The sequence below is a fragment of the Nomascus leucogenys genome, chromosome 24 (assembly GCF_006542625.1).
Source record: "Nomascus leucogenys isolate Asia chromosome 24, Asia_NLE_v1, whole genome shotgun sequence".
Taxonomy (NCBI): Eukaryota; Metazoa; Chordata; class Mammalia; order Primates; family Hylobatidae; genus Nomascus; species Nomascus leucogenys.
This window is the reverse complement of record NC_044404.1, coordinates 19,139,342-19,159,770: the sequence shown is the minus strand read 5'-3', so window position 1 is coordinate 19,159,770 and position 20,429 is coordinate 19,139,342. Positions and strand designations below refer to the sequence as shown.

The 20,429-nt window shown below is 55.0% G+C and overlaps 1 protein-coding gene across 3 annotated transcripts in view; it reads left to right on the top strand.

Moving 5' to 3' along the window:
- The first annotated feature begins 343 nt into the window (after nucleotides 1–343).
- Nucleotides 344–20,429, top strand: part of IFFO2 (intermediate filament family orphan 2) — a 51,964-nt gene continuing 31,878 nt past the window's right edge. For 2 of the 3 annotated variants that reach the window (XM_030805104.1, XM_030805107.1), the window contains exon 1: nucleotides 344–1,342. In XM_030805104.1, the coding sequence (XP_030660964.1) occupies nucleotides 681–1,342 (662 nt within the window). In that variant the 5' untranslated portion in view covers nucleotides 344–680. The remainder of the gene's footprint in view (nucleotides 1,343–20,429) is intronic. The other variant, XM_030805106.1, reaches the window with a different exon arrangement.

Here is a 20,429-nt window from a genome sequence, read left to right as displayed (position 1 = left end):
AGAGGCCCGGCTGGCTCTGCGGCGGCTCCAGCTAACCCGGTCCCTGGTGCAGCTCTGCGGTCCGGGTCCCCCAGCAGAGAATCGGCACCCGGAGGGGAGGCAGGCCCAGAGAGGGCGTGGCCCCGCCGGGGAGCTGGGCGGAGTCTATGCTGCGGAGAAAGCGAGAGAACCCGGAGGTGGGCGGAGCCGAGGGTCTGTGGGTGGGGCCCGGCGCTGCGGCCCTCGTGGGGCGGAGCCTCGGGCTCGGGGAACGCTGCAGAGGGAGGAGGGGTGGGCGGGGCCGCGGCGGGGGCGGGGCCAGTGTCTGCAGTGGGCGGGGCCCGCCGCAGAAGGGGCAGTGCCGGCCGAGAGTCCTCTGCGTGCGGCTGCCGCGGCCCCTCCACAGCGTCTCTGACAGCCCGGGCGGTGCGACCCGCGACCCTTCTGGCCCCGCGCAGATACCGCGGCCTCCACCGCGTCCCGAGGAGCGGCCGAGTGCCCTCTCTCGCCTCGGCGCCCGCATCCGGGGCCATCCGTCCCGCCGTCGCTGCGGAGGCCGCATCTGGCGCGCATCTGGAACCGCCCGGCCGGCCGCGCTGGAGCCCGCGCCCACCCTGGCCCGGCCGCGCCGGGAGCCCTGCCCGGAGCTGGAGCCGCACTTGGAGCCGCGGGCCCGGGGCCCTGAGCCGCGCAGCCGGCGCATGGTGAACTCGCTGCTGTTCGGGGAGATGGCCTTGGCCTTCGGCTGCCCGCCGGGCGGCGGCGGCGGGGGCTGCCCTGGCGGGGGCGGCGGCGGCGGGGCCGGGCCGGGTCCGTCGCCGGTGACGGCGGCGCTGCGGGACGACCTGGGCTCCAACATCCACCTCTTGAAGGGGCTCAACGTGCGCTTCCGCTGCTTCCTGGCCAAGGTGCACGAGCTGGAGCGGCGCAACCGGCTGCTGGAGAAGCAGCTGGAGCAGCAGCAGAGCGAGCGCGAGCGGCGGCTGCGCTACAAGACCTTCTCCCGTGAGCAGGCCGTGCAGACCGGGCCCGAGCTGCTGCGGCCCCCGGCTCCCGGCGGCGGGCACGGCCTCGGCAGCGGCGCGGCGGCCGGCGCCAACGCCAATGCCGTGGCCCTGGGCGGCCTGCCTCCCGGCGGCGGCTCGCACCCGCAGCACTACGGCCGCCTGCCCGGGACTATCTGGAGCTACACGCAGGTGCGGCGCACGGGCGGCGGCGGCGTGGAGACCGTGCAGGGCCCCGGCGTGTCGTGGGTGCACCCCGACGGCGTGGGCGTGCAGATCGACACCATCACGCCGGAGATCCGCGCGCTCTACAACGTGCTGGCCAAGGTGAAGCGCGAGCGCGACGAGTACAAGCGGAGGTGAGTGGCCGCCCCTCCCCCGCCGCCCTGGGAGGGGGCGCCCAGGTCCAGGCTGCCGCGGAATGCGTGTGCGGGCCGGGGGCCGGGCGGGCAGCTGGTACTGGCAGGTGGGCTGGAAGCTGTGTTTGCAGAGCGTCTTACGCACGCCAGGAAGGCCCAGTTATCTAGATCCCAGGATGGGGGCGGGCGCTGGCTACCGTGGGGGCCACCTCGATGCTGTCACTGGTTAGGCACATTGTTTTCTAGGTGACATAATAACTATCTGTGTTTTATGCGATCTCATTTAATTCTCAGCACAATACAGCGTATTGTGTAAGGCAGTCTTATCTTCATCTTGCAGATGAGGAAACCGAGGTGCAGAAATGCTAAACGATTTGCCTAAGGTGGCTTGGCAAGTAAGTGGTGAAACCAGGATTTCAACCAGAGATTTTAACCACTCCTGGCTAGTCTGTCTCCTAGCATAGGTATTTTTACCAAGGAAGTAGGAAATAGGCTCCCCTCCGTCAACATATGAAAAGAAAAACTCTAACCAACCCACTGCCTTTTTATTTCTTGAATTAAATGAGATCACGTGTTTGAAAATGGATGGATCTGCCCCTACCCCCTGGGGCCAGTGTCTGCTGTCTTGCTCCAGCTCTGTAAGGTCCAGCTTGCTGGGTTGGATAACCACAACTACAGCAGACTGCTCACAAGCTTTTATAAAATGCCTCCTTTCATCCCTCTTCTCCCCACTCCCTGAGTCTCATGGTTTATTGAGCCCTAACAAACTCAGCCTTAAAAGCCCCCAGGAGAAGATAATGTTGGGCTGGAGACTGGACATTGAATGGACTGAGACCACCATCTCTGGCTAGAACTGGGGTCCAGACTCTGCAAGACTGGCCAGTGCATTCCTGCCCAGCCCAGATTCCCCAGCTGGGAAACTGTCATTGCTTCCTGCCTGCAGTCTGGCCGACAATACTGTCTGCTTGGCTTTCCGGTAAGAGGAGAGGGGTCTCCTATCCTCCTCCTCTTCCCATAAGAGGAGAAGGGTCTGTCTGGCATCTCAGGCCTGGCTGGGGGAGGGGCCCTCTGGCCCTGGCAGTCGCTGTCCCAGGCACGGGCAGCCTTCCATTCGGAGATATCGGCTCTGAACTCCAGGGCTTGGAGGATGTACTGAGAAGGACCCTTCCTTCCATCTCTAAAGGTCTGTCCAGGGAGCTGGGCATAGGTCTCCTTCCTTATTCTCCCACTGGACAGGCTAGCAACTGGGTAGGTTTCAAATGCCAGCCTTATACCTGCTGGTGAGATTATCAAATCACTTGAAAGCCTGTTTGCTCATCAGAGAAATGGGAATAATAAAATCTGCCCACAGTTGCTCGAGGAGAGAGCAGGATGGTGATGCTCTTTGGAAGGTATAAAGTAATCAAGCTGATGTTATTAAAGATGATAGGCACTTTGTCAAGCTAGCAGGGAGTAGAAATGCTGAGAGTCCTCAAGCTCTCATGTGGCACCTAGCTTCCTGGGGGTAGGTCTTACACTCCACTGGGAGATGGGCTTCTCTCCTGTGTTACCTGTTTCTCTGGAGGACTTGAGAATGGCCTGCCTGGTGCCTTGCCACAGGGAGGCCACCTCGCCACCCCTTATGGTCAATGTCATTGGGGCAGGCTAGGGAAGCAGGCACTTGCTCTCAATGGTGAAACTGGGGAAGGATGGGCCGGGCCCTCCTGTCTGCCACTGTTGATTGTGTCGTCATGCCTCAGGCTTGTGTTGTGTTTGTTTTATTGTGTGTGTGCTTTTTGGACCTGGCTACTAAGGTGATGGAAAAACCGTGCCCAGTCTTGGAGGGAGATGGGTTGGCATTGAGCAATGATCTATTCGAGTTGCACCCAGGGCGTGGGGTGTGATGTCAGCTTCTGGCGCTGGCCTGGAATGAGACGGCGCTGCTGAGACAGGTGGAGTGCGGGCGTCTCTCTTCCCGCCCTTCTGGGAGGCATGCACACCTCTTCTTCCATTTTTTTTCTGAAGTTGACTCAAGACTCATGTTGAATTTTTCCAAAGCAGGTATACTCCTTTCCCGGGGCCTCAGTTTCCCCGTCTGTGAAGTGAGGTGGGTGGGCTAGAATTGTGGTCCTTGAAACCCCGGGCTTTCTTAGAGATGCTTTAGGGGTTTATTGAATATCTAATAAAAATGATAATTTAAAATAACATTAAGACGTTAATACAGTGATAAAAATGTGCTCACCCACCTTTAAGTTCTTAATATTCACTCATTGGGTTCCACTAACATGCTAACTTGTTAGTAGTATCTTTTGGGTATCTCCTAAGAATTTTCTTTGGGGAGGAGGGCAGACATTTGATAAACATTTTTTAAAAAGTTGAAAAACCACTGGGCTAGATGATCTCAAAGGGTCTTCCCAGCCTTGGCAATATATAAATCTGAGTTTGAGCTCCCAGCCTGCTTCTGATCCCCTGGCCATAAGAGAAGTCACCGTCTAAGGGATGAGACCCAGGTGTCTTCTGCCTGGACTGTTGTGGCCATGAAGGGCTTTAAATCATGCCAGGATGTCTATCACAGAACTCCAAGCAGTGACGCTCAGAAGGAGCCTAACCCAGAAGGGAAAGGTTCCAGGGTTTCTGCTGGTCCACCTGGAGGAAGCTGCACCTCCAGAGACCCCCACTTGCTTCCCCAAAGGACAACTTGGGCTGCGAGGCTCAGCGATCTTCAAGCCGGAGGCTTATTGAGTTCCACCTCCGTGATTTCTGGCCACGTCCATGTACTACCGCCTGTGCTATTACTTACATAAAATGTTTTAACAACTTCATTGAGGTACAACTTGCATATCACAAAAACTGCCCATTTTAAGTGTACAAATCAAAGATGAGTAAATTCACAGAGTTGTGCAGTCATTACCACAATCCCGTTTTAGAGCATTGCATCACCCCCCAAAAAGATCCTTCATGTCCATTTACAGAAAATTCGCATTCCAAGCCTAAGTCAGGTAATCACTGACCTGCTCTGTTTCTAGAAATTGGCCTTTTCCGGACATTTCATAGAAATAGAATCATACACTCTGTAGTCTTTTGTGTTTGGCTTTTTTCACTTAGAGTATTTTTTTTGAAGTTCATCCATGTTGTAGCATGTATTCATAGGCTGTTCCTTTTTATAGCTAAAAATATTCCTCTGTAGTATAGACCATATTTTGTTTATGAATCCACCCAGGTATTCAATATATTTTAAATTTAAAATGTCAACTCTATACCACCGAGCATCATCTCATGTGCCATCAGTGGTCCACGAACTGTGCTTTGGAAACACCAACCCAAACCAGAGCCCCTGGCCTGGGGTGCCTGGGTCCTGGCCCCAGTCACCACTGCTTTGGTTTTCCCTTGGCCCAACCAAGGTCTTTACCACGTGGGAAATGTGGTTGCTGAAGCTGCAACGAGGACAAGAGGACAAGGTTGTCAAGCGTTGATTTGGAAACCAAAACAAACATCTCTACTCTGTCACCACCCAGGGCCACTAAAATATCCTGTTCTGACTTTGCAAGCTGGGGGCTTTTCCCTGGAGATTCCCACTGAGTTTATCTGAACTCAACAGTGGAGAGTTCCCTGAGTTGGCATCCAGGAGACCTGGACTTTAGGTCCAGCTCTGCCACTAGGTGCTGTGTGACCTCTGGCCAACCGCTGCCCTCTCTGGGCCTCAGCTCCTCCACCTGTACATGCAGGAGTTCCTGTAGGTGATCTCTCTCAGCTCTCTTTCTACTTTAGGTCAGTGACTCCAAGAGGCCTGCGTCGTGGCTGATCTTTCTGCCTCTGGAGACCACACTGTGTTCGCTGAAGCCTTTCTCTGTTCTGGGCTTCCCCTTCCCTCTCCTGTCTCTGCCCCAGATAACTAGGGTCCAGGCTCCAGGCATGGGCAGTGCTGGCCATCCCATCCCCAGGCTTAACTGGTTCAACCGTTTCCCCTCTCTTCATTGGCTCCAAGGAAGGACGCAGGAAAGCTTTAAGGTTGTCAAGAAAAAGGTCCCTCCAGCCTGGCAGCTGCCACGAAGTTGCCATAGGCTGGTAGAGGAAGTTGCCTGGTGCTGGTAGTGCTGGCCTAGCTGCCTGTCAGGCAGGGTGACTCATTTGGGGGCCTGGTGCCCCTGTCCAGAAGCCTGTCCAGCCATCCTGGCCCCCTCAGGCCTAGTGTGATTTGCAGCTGGCTGGCCTTGTTCCCTTCCGTGGGAGTGGCTGAGTGTATGCGCCCCCCAGTTGAAGTCAGCCTGGAGGCTAGGTTTCTTTTTTCCTGGTGCCTGGGGTGATTGGAGGGTGGTTTGGAAGCCTGGAGAGACCACTGTGATCATTCAGCCTGGTGGCTTTCAGGTGGGCTTTTCAGAGCCCTGGAGTCCATAGCAGGGCGCCTTGGGAGACTTGGGGGACAGTGGGAGGCTGAGTACCTGAGATTTGACCCATGTTGCCCACCATAGCTCCAGCCTCTCTGACTCCCAGATTGTCTAAAAAATATTCCATTTTAAAAAGGGTTCTGCTGTTTTAAAAAGAAAGAAACCGCCGATTCAGCTGAGCACTTTCATTTTAAAGGTGAGGAAACCAAGGCCCAGAGGGGGGCTGGCCCTCAGTGCCGAGCTGGGCAGACCTTCCATCTGCCGTGCAGAGCTGGCCTGCCTGCCTCGACATGATGCCCGCATCATCTGCCCGCAGTCGAGGCTTTGTTATGTTCTTTCCACCTTTTTGTGTGTCTGTTTTAAACATTTTTTTAAAAAGCCACTTTCTGGGATGGGAGGGACTTTTGTCACAGCTATTTCTGACTGTGAGCCGGAAGGGGCTGGGCTGCTGGCCGGAATGGAGGCCTCCAAAAAGAGATGGTGGGTGGGTCAGCTGGAGTGTCCCCTGCCCGGTCCCGTCACACCCCAGGGGGGCCCTCAAGCAGGCGGGTGCTGGCCCCTGAATGTCCCGAAGCCCGAAGGCTGCCCTGGAATAGAAAGCTGAGGGCTTTGTTCCCTGCCACTCCCATTGACACTTTCGTTATTTCTGAAGCTGGCACCAATACGGATTCTTTATTTCTGATTTTCCAGTGAGGCAGCCTTCGATGATGGAAAAGGGTTTCGCATCCTGGCTCTGCCACTGTCTGAGTGAACATGGGCAAGTGGCTTGGCCTCTCTGAGCTGCCCTGGAGCTCCCCACTTCGTCCTCTGTAAAAGAGGGATCATCTTGTTGCTCTCCCAGGGATTGAGAAGGAACAAATGAGGTCTGGTGTTAAGGTACCTGGGGCTTGGCAGGTTTTGGGCATGCCTACCCCCACCGCAGCCCAACCCCCTTCCCCTGGCAAAGTCTGTTCCTTTAATTTACAAGGATTTCTCAGCATGGCCCTGACTGCCTAACAAGTCCATTTCAGGGCACGTCGCCGCTCTCTCTGTCCCATGGAGGCGCCAGAGATGGTGTTGGGGGTGGAGGGAAAACGGCCGCTTCTTTGTCCGGCATCTAAGAAGGCTGTTTGACCTACTCTTAGCAGTTGATTTGTGCCTCCGGAAATCTCTCGCCATCCCCCAGCCCTTTCTCCCAACTTCCTTTAAGAGAAACACACAAACCCCTCCATCTAGCGCCTCGGGTCCCTTGAGAACTATATTACAGAATCCCTTGGCTGGGTTGGCATTCTCACTGGGGACAAATTTGGGAGCGATTCTCAGAGCCTCAAGCTAGAGGGAGGGGAATGAGGTCCCAGAAAAGAAAAGGAAGCAGGGAGACAGCTGACGCTGAAGATTCCTTCTCAGAGGAATGCGAGGCGGGGCTTTGCCTTGGCAAACGAGACCGGATGCGGGGCCCCTGGGTCCCCCTTCCCCCCACGTGTATGCACACTCACACACACATGTACATGCATACACACACACTCACATACACATGCAGATGCACACACCAGGCTCTCCATTCAGTCCTGTGGCCCACGTCCCCACACATGACCGTGTTTGAAGGACACAGAAGGGTAGACCCGGAATTTGAACACGCCCTTTGCTGCAACGAGATGCGTTGCCTTCCAGGAGAATTGATTTAAACTGTGCCATGTGTCAGTGACACCGGAGGCTGTGGGCTTTGCGTTTGCAGTCCTGGCTTTTGATCGCATTGAGAGGTGAAGGCCGGCTGGCATTCCATTTATTTCCTATGTCGCGGATGGCTGAAGGCCCGGGACGGGAAGGAGGCAGCCCTGCCAAGTCCCTGTTCTCAGGATTAGGGATGTGTTGCTTTTTCCTGACTTTCTGCTGGCAGGCGGTCCTAAGCGCCCACCACCTCCCGCATCACAGCCCCCCACACCCGGAGTTGTAACCACCTGGCATGTGTCTGCTCCCGCATCGACTGGAAGCTCTGTGGGGGCCGGCTCCAGCTCTGCCTTCGTCTCCCACTGGCAGATCCCAGCCAGGACCTGGCCAAGGCCCATGCTGAGTAAATACTCATGCAGCAGGGAGGCCTCTGTGTCTGGCTGCTGTGAGCTAGTAGGCCTCCAGGAGGATGGGACAGAAGACGGACGACACAGACCACGTCCAGGGATTCGGCTGCTTGTAGAGGGGAGGGCCTGCACTTGGAATCAGAAGGCCTGGGCCAAAGTTCAAAGTTTGAATGAACCCCCAAGCCTGGCAGTGCCGGGTGCTGGGGCCCCAGGGCAGGAGTTAAAAGCCGAGTGACCTTGGGCTAGTCACTGCCTCTCGAGCCTCACTTTCCTCATCTGTAAAACAGGGATGCTAAGCTCTGTGTCCGGAGGTTGTGGAAGAAGTAGACAGGCTTGCCTAGCTACAGCGCAGGGCACGTAAACAGTCAAGTTCGGCATGATTTCACAGGGCAGAGAGTGGGTGCCCTACAGAGGCTGAGCTGTGCTGGCCCTGTGGGGTGGGCAGAGGTTGAGAACCAAGCTGGAAACTGGGAGAGGGTGTCCCGTGCCCTTTGCTGGCAGCATCTGTGGGTTGCACAGCCCTTTGAGCATTGCCAGACTGTGAGGTGCTTAGAAAATTCCAGGCCAGATGGGAGACTGCTGAAGGTTTGTGACGTTGCTGCCGCCTGCCCACAAGGGGAGTGTCCTCCCACCCACACTGGGCACCGGGTGCTTGGCTTCCTGGGCAGGATGTGGTTTCTCATTCTAGACCTGGTACAAGAGAGGGTAGTTGTCACCCAACAGTAAACCTGGCAAATGGCAATGCCTGGTTCTCTGGAGGGTCCGTGGAGCCCAGGTCCTGGTCTGGATTTGCCTGCGATGTGGTCTCAGCTTCACTATGCCCACCCGGGAATGGGGACAGTGGGAAGGTGGGCTTGCCCAGCATCCCTGTGAAGACTACATTCTCTCCGTAATGTAGCACAATTCTATGCATGCCATTTAATCTCTTGCACCTCAGTTTGTCGCTCTGTAAAATGGGGGTGTGGTTTCTTACGAGTTCTGCTTCCCAGGATTGAGGTAAAAGTCAATTAAAACAGTGCAGTAGGAAAACATTTTGCAAAAGGGTTTGAAAATAAATCAATATGGCTTAATGCTCCCGTTTATTGAGCACCTACTTTGTGCTAGGTGCAGTGATGACTTCTTTAAATATGTGATAATTATGGGAGCAGTCTCAAGCGGTGGGAAGTGATTATGCTCATTTTACAAATGAGAGGTTCAGAGAGGTGAAGACATCTGTCCCAGATCTCGCCACGAGTCCATCTGGGTCTCTGGACCCCAAGGTCAGTGCTCCTCCCAGGAGGTGGCCTTGTCCCATGCCCCTGGAGGTTGGCAAAGCCTGGCTCAGGGTAGGGAGGCAGGCAGGAGGCACAGGGTCTCCCCAGCACCTGTCACAATATTGCCACGGCGGGTGGCAGAACAGGAGGCGGCTGCTGCACTGGGAAGACTCCCTGCTGTCACTTTACAGTAATTATTTCTTGAGAAGCAAATGAATCACTGGCAGTAGCAGGCAGATGAGGCTCCCGGGCCACTGTAGCAGGCCTGTCCAGGCCCCTGCTCTTTGGAGAAGGTCTCAATGGGGGCTGGCAGGGCTCGCAGGGGAGGGGTTGGGGAACAGGGAACACATATTATGAACCGTCTGGTGATTTCCATGCGGTCTCATTTAAACCCGGTGGTGGCACTGCAGGATGGAAACCGAGGCGCAGAGAGGAGAAGTAACTTGGAAGTCAGGCTCCAGATCCAACCTTTATCCTGTGCTGTACCCAGAAAGGGCCATGCCCATTGCAAGCCGCTTTCCTGCTGTGAGCCTCAGTTTTCACTTCTGTGAAATGTTGCCTAGCAAAGCTGGGGCAGCCTGTGGATCTCAGACTCTTCAATTAATGCTCCATTTATCTTGCCCGGCCCCTGAGTGTCCTCAGGGCAGCAGCAAGCCTGAGGTTCTCATCACAGATCACCAGCAGCAGAGGGCCTCAGGTGTTCTGGTGGCTGTTTGGGAGCTCGTCTCCGCCCTGGGCTGGAGTCTCCCTAGCTTTTGCTTTCAGTCAGTGCTGTGAACTTTGCCAGGGAACAGGGAAGTTGTTACAATCATTTGGTGCCTCTCGTTGGGGAAGATGAGACTGCTGGGTGTGGATGTCTGAGGAGCCAAAGTGGTGGTGGTCTCAGAACAGTGGCTGAGTACACACCGTGGGCCAGGCCCCTGCCCTCGAGAACTCAGAATCTGGGGACATAGACAAATGTGTCATGCCGTGTGGCAGCATCACGTGACAACAGCGTGTGCCCAGTACCTTCTCCAACAGTACTTGTGGATAGTGGGAGCACAATAAACATGTATTAGTTAATGAATTTCATTGAATATTTATACAACATTTACTCTTTGCCAGGCTTCATTCCAAGCGGTTTGCAAACATTTAATTCATGGAAGCGCTAATAACCCTGTGAGTTGGGTGCTATCATTAGCCCATTTTAGAGATGCTAAAACTGAGCCACAGAGGCAGGGGAGGGAACTGGGCCAAGACACCTTGAAAGTGGCAAGCCCAGGCCTGGTGCGATAGCTCATGCCTGTAATCCCAGCACTGTAGGAGGCTGAGGTGGGTGGATCATGAGGTCAGGAGTTCAAGACCAGCCTGGCCAAGATGGTGAAACCCTGTTTCTACAAAAAAATACAAAAAAATTAGCCGGGCATGGTGACAGGCACCTGTAATCCCAGCTACTCAGGAAGCTGAGGCAGGAGAATGGCTTGAACTTGGAGGGCGGAGGTTGCAGTGAACCGAGATCTCGCCACTGCACTCCAGCCTGGGCAACAGAGTGAGACTCCGTCTCAAAAAAAAAAAAAGAAAGTGGCAAGCCCAGATCTGACCCCAGGAAGTCAGGCTCCAGTTCCAACCTTAAACCCGTGTAGTACCGGAAAGGGCCGTGCCCATTGCAAGCAGCTTTCCTGCTTGAGCCTCAGTTTTCACTTCTGTGAAATGGGAGTAATAAATCTGACCTCATGAGGCTGTTTGGAGGACTGTGTAAAATGATACCTGTGGAGCACTTTGTAAACTGGCAAGTGGAGTGCCTGTGGGGACCAAATCCTTGGGAGCCCTGAGCTCTACCCACACTGTGGTTTCTTTTCTAACTTCCCATGCAGGCGGAAGCTCCTTGAAGCTCCATGTAATGCCTTGTCCTCTCTTGCCTTTACATTCACACCTCCCCTGGATCCTGGGATGGGAAGTTGGGCAGAAGCCTGCTATGTTAGACAGCTTAGAGCAGAACGTTTGTGTGGAACCCAAAAGCTGGGAAGAGAGGAACTTGCAGGGTATATTTCTGCTGCCTGTCAGCTCTGAGACCTTGGGAGAGTCACTTTGCCTCTCGGAGCCTCCATTTCTTATCTGGAAATGGGAATGGTCATGTTGCGTGGATGGCAAGTGCGATGATGGTGCTCCGATTCTGGCTGCTGTGGCAAAAATCACTAAATAAGGCTGGGGGTTCTGGGGAGAGGAGCTGGGCAAGAATCGAATGGCATTTGGGCCTTGGCCCTGGCAGGAGCCCCTCCACGTGGCCGTGCTGGGGGTGGGGCCTGTCTCTGAGCTGTCTCTGAGATGCTTGCTCAGAGCCCTCTGGCCTGCGTGCTCCGACTCTGGGATGTGTGTTCGCACGGACCCTGCTCATCTGCTGCTCGATTGAGAGGCCCCTGCAGTGGAGACAGCGCCTTCCGCCCTCTTAATTGGCCATCTTTATTACTTGAGTTATTTAAGACAGTTCTTGGCTCGCTGCCACCTGTTTGCTGTCTTGGGGGAGGGGAAGAGCTACTGGTCTAAGTAGACCTTGTGAAATTCCCCGGCAGACAGGCTCCTCTCTGTATAGGGTCAGCCCATCTTCCCAGGGCCCGTTGGCACCCCCGTTTTGCTCCTGGCCCACTGTGGTAACAGGCAGAAGGCCATCTTGGGGCGTGGTAGTGGAAGCTTTAGGGAAAGCTTGTTGCAAAGTCAGGACCAGAGAGTCTTGGAGGTCTGGGTGGGACACTGGTGAGACCCTGGGGTGCCCAAAGCCCAGGGATTCTGGGAGGTAATCAAGCCAGTTTAGGGCCAGTCAAGAAAGGCTTCCTGGAGGTGACATCACCTAGGCTGTATTTGGAAGGTTCAGTAAGAGTGGAAGAGAAGGAGAGAGGGTGTTCCAGATAGAGAGGACAGCGTGTACAAGGGCCTGGAGTTGAGCTGCTGTGCAGAACACAGTGTGGAGCTGCTCCTGGTGCCCAGGCTTGAGCCTGGCACTGCCAGAACTTGGCCTGTCCTGTGCTTGCTTCTTCCCTGGCTTGTCCCCTCCTCCCTCCTCATGCTCTTCTTGGCTCTCATTTTCTCTCTTGCTCTCCTTTCCTCTCCCTCTTTCCTTTCTTTCTTGTTTTGATCTCTACTCTTTATGGCTGGCTGTCTCACTCCCATCCTGCCCGGGGCAGGGCTCTGAGGGGCATCCTGTCCCCCATCCCTCAGCCAGATGCTGGGCCCTGGTGAGTGGCTCTTGCTGCTGGGGCCTTGTGAGCCCGTGAGTGTGCGTGTATGTGCATGCATGTACGTGTGTGTGTGTGTGTGTGTGTATACACGCATGTAAGCACAGGTCTGGAGCCTCTGGATTTGGAGCCCTTAAGGTCATTGCCCTGCCTCTGGCCACTGCAGACCCCTTGTACTATGGGGCTAGGGGGTAGGGTCTTGACATCATGGTGGGGGGCAAGGGAGGCTGCCTAATGAGAGAGAAGCTGCCGGTTTGGAGCTCAATGCTGTCCACTGGGGACCCTCAGCTTCCCCAGCCCCCATTATGGTCCAAGGCCTAGGATTAGACACAGGTCAGGAATTGGGGGCTTGGGGGAGGCTTGGCTGCTCCCCTTACCTCTCCCCGCCCTGGCCCCCGATCGCCCTGGCTGTCCCTTCTCCCTCACACCTGTGACTTCCTCTCATCCCCGGAGGGCTCGAGGTACCCTTCAAGCTCATCTCATCCATCCTCCTGCTTCCAGGCAAAATCATTCCCTGACATCCCAACCAAGTTAGGTATGCCTTCTGTCTTTCAAAGCGACCTTCGGCCATTCTTTAGTGGTTTCTATTTCTCTCTCACCCCATTCGCATATTCATGACCATTTTATAGATGAGAAAACTGAGGCCCAGCGAAGGAGAGCAGCTATCTTGAGGTCACGCAACAGAGCAGGGGCTGGAACCCAGGTATTTTCACCCTGCCCCCTCCACAGGACTCTCCTTAAACCCTTGAGCTCAGGGCTCCCTCTGGGGGCTGCTGGCACTTTCAGGAGGGGTTTGGAAAACTCCCAGAGGACAGAGCACTTGGAGCAGAGAAGCCACTGCCAAAGGCATGACTCGGAGCCTGTACAGTGGGGTCTGCAGAGACAGGGCCCTGCTCCTTGACCAGACATCTGGGTCCCTGGCGCTGTGGATGAAGCTCCCTCTGCCTACAAAAGAGACATCTGAGGTTGCCCGTGGGGTTTGTCTCCATGTTGCAAAAGGCACTTATCCAGCCTCTGGCCTGGTTTTGAGGTCTTGGGATGCTGACCCTGACCTGCCTTCCCGATCTGCCAGCCCTGCGCTTGGCTGCACCATTTCTGTGCCTCATTTTCCTTTTGTATGGGATGGGATGGGATGATGAGACCCACAGGGTGTTGGTGAGCCTGGCCCAGGAAAGGCTGCCCTGTCACCTTATCTTTGGGATAAGCCCTGGAGCTGGAAGTCTTGAAAATTTTGCCTAGAATGTTGGAGTTGGGTGAACCACAGAGGCTGATCCTTCATTCCCCACAAAGACTATGTTTCCAGAGCTCCTTGTCTGGGGATGTGGCCTGACAAATAGTACTTTGGGATTTGCACATGTTTTTATATGAAAGACTTTTTTTTTTAAGAGAGGGTCTTGCTCTGTTGCCCTGGCTGGAGTGCAGTTGAACAGTCACAGCTTGCTGCATCCTTCAACTCCTTGGGCACAAGCAATCCTCCTGCCTCGGCCTCCCAAGGAGCTAGGACTTCAGGCACACACCACTACACCCAATTGATTTTTTTTTTTTTTAATAATTTTTGTTGAGATAGGGGTCTCGCTATGTTGCCGGGGCTGGTCTTGAACTCCTGGTCTCAAGTGATCTTCCTGCCTTGGCCTCCCAAGGTGCTGGGATTACAGATGTGAGCCACCATGGCTGGCTGAGTCTTAATATTACATTGCAGTTGGTTTCACACTTACCTTTAAATAAAATATTAGCATTTAAAACATCAGGACTTAAATTTGCTGGGTGTGGTGGCACGTGCCTGTAATCCCAGCTACTTGGGAGGCAGAGGCAGGAGAATGGCTTGAACCTGCGAGGTGGAGGTTACAGTGAGCCAAGATCTTGCCACTGCACTCCAGCTTGGGTGACAGAATGAGACTCCATCTCAAAAAAAAAAAAAAAAAAAAAAAGAAATAATATAAAATAAAACATCAGGACTTATCTGACTTGGAGACTGATGGCCTGAACTCAGCAAGCTACTGCTGGCAGAGCCAGAATTAACCTGATGCCAAGTTGAGGGACCTCCAACTTGTAGGTTATTCTTTTTCTGAGCCCTAAGGCGTGATTCGATTGTGGGGAATTAAAAAGAAATTTCTTCATTTGCTCTTGCTTCATGTTTCCTGTTGGCCCGTGATTTGGGCCTTCTCTTGAGTGGGAGCTCTGGCTCTGAGGTGAGACTGCTTGGAGTTGTGTTACTGCTCTGAGCCTCAGTTCTCTCATCTGTAAAATGGGGATGACAATCTTAGCTGATGAGGTTGCAAGGATTTGATGTTGCCTGCAGAGTGCTAAGTGTGCCGCTGGCCCCTCAGCTGTTACCGCTCCCTCCCTCCTGCCCTGGCCTGGCCCCCACCAGCCCCCAGGCCCCAGTTTGTACATATAAAAATGTGTACAAATCCCAAAGTAGTATTTGTCAGGCCACGTCCCCAGACAAGGAGCTGTGGAAACATAGTCTTTGTGGGGAATGAAGGATCAGCCTCTGTGGTTCACCCAACTCCAACATTCTAGGCAAAGTTCTCAAGACTTCCAGCTCCAGGGCTTACCCCAGAGATAAGGAGACAGGGCAGCCTTTCCTGGGCCAGGCTCACCAACACCCTGTGGGTCTCATCATCCCATCCCATCTCATACACAAGGAAAACAGGGCACAGTGAGAACTGCCTGCTCCCTCCCCCTTTGGCTGAAGACTGGCCTTTTGTGTTCCGAGCACTTCCTCTCCCCAGTAGAGCTGCCTGGGCAGTGAGGAGGAGGTCATGTCCCCTCTCTTCTCGAGCAGACTGTCAGTGCAGGGTGACTGGGAAGGCAAGACCTGGCATTCAAGGCTGTGTCCAGTGCAGGGTGTTGCCTGGAGCCTGTGGCTCCTAGGAGGGCCTGATGGAATGTGGATATGAATGGTGGAGTCTTTCCCTGTCCCCGCCACCCTGGGGATCATGGACTGTCTCAGCCTCCCCGTTGTGTGGATTTGGAAGCTGCCTCAGGGGGTCACATCGCTGGTCTGAGGTCTCACTCTGAGGTAGGGCCAGGAACAGGATTCGAACCTGCCTCTTGCAGACTGTTACCCAAAGTACTCTCTGCCACACGTGCGAGCTCATTCTGGCAGGCTGAGATACGGGAGTTGGAAGACAGGGGTTCAAACCCTGCCCTGCGCCCAGCAGCAGCAAGGCGGCCGTTCCGCCTTCTGGGCCCCCATAGGCGATGGGTAGATGGTTTCTGTGTTTTCATAGATTGCCTTGCGAGGCCTTGTGGGTGAAGGGCCCACTCCCAGACCTTGGCAAAGGAGTGACGTTGAAGGCTGGCTTGGCATTGTTTTTCCAGAGTTGACGTCAGGGCAGCTGGTTTAGGGTTTCATCTGTGAGACAAAGGCTGCTTTGTAGCTTCTGCCCGGTTTAAGTCCGAGCACATCACCCCCCAAGGTGGGAAACGAGGTGGAAGGGATTGTAGGGCCCAAACAGAGAAGGCTTGGGAGGCTTGGCTTGCGCTCAGCCCCTCCAAGAAGGGAGCCAAGATCTCATAATTCTATCGCCATCTTGCTCACTTCCTGAGAGCACCCTGTATGCCCACTGCAGTGTTTGAGCCACACACATGTGTTCTCTGGAACATCGCACCACTCCAGCAAGGTGGCTGCGGGTATGTCCATTGTACAGATGAGAAAACTGAGTCGTGCCAGGTAAAATGACTTGTTCCTTGTCAAAGCTAGAGAGTGGCAGAATGGGCATGTGACCTCAGGTCTCTTTGGCTTCCAAGATCACCAGTAGGTTCCACCACTAGAGTCTCGTGTTGCACCCAGCTTTGGAAAGGGACTTCTAAAAGCCAAGATACCCTAGAATCAGACTGGAGCAGATAAACCTCATGGCCTTTGGGGGGGACCTGGAGCTTTCTCGTCGGGATTCAGAATTAGGTCACTGCTTTGAGCACGTGTTGCGTATTTGTATCTGCATGTGTAGGTATTTGCACATGTACGTACAAGTTAAAGAAGGGATTTGGATACTGGAGGGTCTGTATCACTGGCAAGTGATTCCAGGGAGGTCTTGTGAGCAGGTGTAAGGAGGCATCCCAGGGGACACCTAGGACCTTCTGCACTTCTTTGCCAGGATTACCCTACTTGATCATTCATTCTTCCATCCATCTGTCTGTCTGTCCATCTGTCCATCCATCCATCCATCCGTTTGTCCATCAGTCTGTCCATCCATCCATCCTTTTCTGGGCCACGGTGCTCAGGCCCTATGTTTGGGCTTTGGGGATGATGCTGCGTGAACTGGGAGCTTGTGGAATCAGGGGAGCTTGCCAAGGGACTATTAAATCAGGGCTGGAAGAGTCCTTAGAGATTGGTTAGACCTTTTCTCTCCCTTTTGTCAGAGAGGGGCAGTGACTTGCCCAAAGTTGCACGGGGCGAGTGGCGGAGCTAGGGCTCAAAGTCAGGTCTGTAGTTCCCAGCCCCATGTTTCTGCTTCTCCGCTGTGTCAACAGACAGCTGTCACTCCTGGCCGGCAGCCCCCTTACCTAGCTCTTCCTCCTCTGCTGTTTTGATGTGTTCTTGGCTTTTCGGAAGTTGCTGGCAGCCTCTGTTCTGAGAGACTTCCAGAGGTGTCTACTGAACCAGCATGCAGGCCCCAGACTGCGGCCAAGCTTGGCCATGCTCTGCCCTGAGATGACACTCTCTCACGTCTCCCATGTCTGGAGCAGCAGGTTGGCTGAGCCCCTGAGGGGAGAGACTCCAAGGCCCTGTTTACTTTACCCTACTGGACCCTGGCTTCTTTTCCTCCAGGGGTCTCCAGAGGTCATCTGTTCCTTCCTCATCTTGGGGCTAGGACCACTGCAAATCCTCCCTGAAGATCTTACTGGCTTGGAAGCACATTCCAGAGCCCTTTCTGAGATGGGCCATCCAGTGTCCTTGTGGCCTTTTCCATTGGGAAGTGCTCCCTGGTGTCTAACCGTGATCCCTACTGCTGCATTTCCCCCTTTTTTTAGCCTTTCCCAGAGGAGGAAAGTGGTTGGACATCAATTGCCTGGTGGTTCTCAAGGCAGCACCATTACCTTGCTGCGTACCCTCTTCCCACCTACAATCTCCCTTTTCTCCACTTCCTGAGAGACTGTGCCTTGACTCAGATACAAGTTGAGACACAATCTTCATGCAGAAAAGATCTGGCTGGTCCCTGTAGGATCCCACAAGTTTCTGGGAGGGAGGCACATTCCTTTTCCAGGAGTCATGGAGCCCTCTGAGCCAGAAGTGGCCTGGATCTCAGGGATCACTCTGGTCCCATCTTTCCTGATAGGGAAACTGAGGCCCAGAGAGGTTGAGCAACACGTCCACAGCCATTCAGCCAGCCTGTCCGAGTTGGGTGTCCTCCTTCATGTGGCAATGCTGTTTCTATGGTTTGGGCAGGGGGCTTGAGAAAGGTGGCCGGTGGCCTTTTGGCCTGGCGGTCCCTGCCACAGACAGATGTCCTGGAAGCAGAACCGCCAGCCCCATGTAGCCCCAGAGGGCTCCCTGGCCTGGAATCAGTGCTCCTGCCTGCTGGTTCCCTGGGCTGGCAGATTCCTGGTGGTCCTGGGCTGCCCTCAGGGCCAAGCAGTGGCATCTTCTCCACTCCCACCCACCCTGTGGCTTCCTCTCTCCCACAGCCTCCCAGCCTCCCTTCTGGCCCTAGAGGTGCCAGGGAGGCCCCTCACCTCCGAGGGGAGAGGACCGGAGGCCTGAGTGTACACCAGTAATTAAGTTGCCAGGGGGACACTAGCTCCTATGGCTGGGGCAAGAAGGGGTTAAGCAGTGTTGCCTGCCAGGGCTGGACTCCCAGCTGGTGTCCCGGCCCCTGGGGCCAACCAGGCCATCTGGCCTGACAGATACCACACTGTGTCCCATCTGTCCCAAGGCAAAGTCTTGGGACTCTCCAGGAGGAGACTGCCTTTGAGGGCCTGCAGGGGTGGGCGTGGCCCCTGCTGTCTGTCCCTGGGGGCCCAGGCCAGTTGGGAGGGGGCTCCCCACTAGGCAGGCTGTCCTCTGGCCACGCTCCCTGCAGGGTCTCCCTAGGTGTGAGCTGGGGGAGTCTGAGTCCCTGGTGTGGTCGGAGCTTCCTCGTGCGGAAGGTCTAGAGAGGTGCAGGGATGGACTCAAGGCCACACAGTAAGTCAGCACAGGCAGAGCTGGGCTTCCCCCAAGGCCCTGCTGGTGGTTACGCCCAGTGGCTCCAGCTCACAAGCTCATTCATCCAGTCAATAGCGGTTGAGGGCCTACGGTGTGCTGGGCACTTGGTCACTCTGGATACCAGACAGTTCCCCAGTCCCAGCATGGGAGAGGGAACCCAGAGACAAAGCCTCTAAGGGGAAGCATGGCGCAACTTAGCCAAGCCCGGGGCCCTGGACGCTGTAGCAGCCCTCCCAGTAGCCTCCCTCCCAGCCTTCCCAGCAGCTAGAGGTGGGGCTTGCTCGCTAAGTGGAGCAAAATAATGTTAGGCACTGGTGTTTATGATCTTGTGGGGTCTTCACCATCCCGGGAGGTGTAGGTACTGTTGGTATTCCCATTTTACAGATGAGGAAACTGAGGCTCAGAGAGGTAAAGTCACTTTAGCAGATCACCAGCTGGGGAGTGCCTGAGTTGGACACCCATACCAGCTCTGCCTGACATCAAAGTGTTTTGGGATAAGGGACAGGGGACGGCTGCAAATGGCCTCCCACTTTGCCCCAGGCTGGCTTCTTCTCGCCGCGCTGGCCTGGACCATCTCCTTTTTGGCTTTTTTCTGAGTCCGGGCTGGGAATCCTGTGGCTGGAGGCCCAAATCTCAGAGGGAAGAGAGCCCCCGCTGGGTTGGAGTTGAGAAGAGAGGCTGTGCTGGTGCCAGTTCTTTTGCATAGCTGGGGCTAGTGACCCTCTGCCTCCCCTGTGTGGGGTGCCCGACAGCATCTGGGCAGCACTTGAGGGATTCCCCTCAGAGGACCCTCCATCCGTCTGAGAGCCCCAAGGCTCTGCCCTCCAGTGGCGGCTGGGCCAGGCCGATGGAAGCCTCCATAATGCTGTTATGATTATGTGACCCTGGATGAGTCACTGCACCTTGGTGAGCCTCAGTTTCCCCATCAGCAGAATGAGGGTGAGGAGATGACAAGCTCCAATAAAGATGCTCTCCGAGGGGCTTTGCAGTCACAGAAGGGTCCCTGGGAGGCTTTGCTCCATTTCATTCCCCCTCTCATCTTAAGGGGACTGGCTTCTCTCTCCAGCCCCATGGGTAGGTGGGAGGAACACTCTTGTTTGTGTGTTGTGGGGTTGCCTGGTGCCCTGCCTCCGCACTCCCCACTGGTTCACATCAGGTGGAATGCCAGGGCCCGCCATGATGACAGGAGCCTGGGATTAAGTAATGAGTCCGTCCCCTTGAGCTGTATTTAGTCACTAATTCTTTTGGTGCGCATGTTTGCAGTCTAATTACCTGTCTCAGCTGCACTGGAACCTGCCCCTTCCCGGCCAGTGAGGACAATGACGGCTCTGCACAGACAGGTGGCCGTTGCCCTGTCACCCATCCTTGGTTGTACAAGCCCCACGTGTCTTTTGTTAGCTGGGTCCTTGTCACTCTTCCCTCCTCCCTCCTGGAGATTGCTCTGGAATGTTCTCCTCCCCTTACCAGCGGCATGGCAGGCAGCTCCTAGTCTCTGGAGGTGCACTGAGCCAGCCGCTGCCTGTGTGGGACCTTGGACATATCACCTCCCACCTCTGAGCTTCAGACTTCTCATTTATGACTGACCTGGACGTCCCCGTCTGATGTCCTAGGATCCCGTGTCCTGTGCTTTTTTTTTTTTCTTTGCCCCACCTGGAGCCAGTTTGTGTTTGCCCATCCTCATTTAATCCAGGTGGGGTCATTCTCACCCATTTTACAGGGGAGGAGACTGAGCCCTAGGGAAGTGACTTGGCTTAAGGCTGCAGGGCCTTGCTTTCAATCCAGATGTGCTGACTCTCGCCTGGTGGGCTCTGCCTGGCTGCCAGCCCCTCATTTTTTCAGGCTGCACATGATAAGGAAAATCTGGGCTCCCAGGCAGCTGGCTCCAGGGCGGCTGCGGGTGAGTAAGTATGCGGGAGATTACCCTGAGGTGCCCTACATTTACCTCCAGGGCAGCACAGTCACTTGGAATAAACAGTGGAGAGACCCAAAGTACATATTAGGTTTCCAAAATAGCCTTGGGAGTTGCTGTTTTTCTCAAAGCTGTAAACATAAC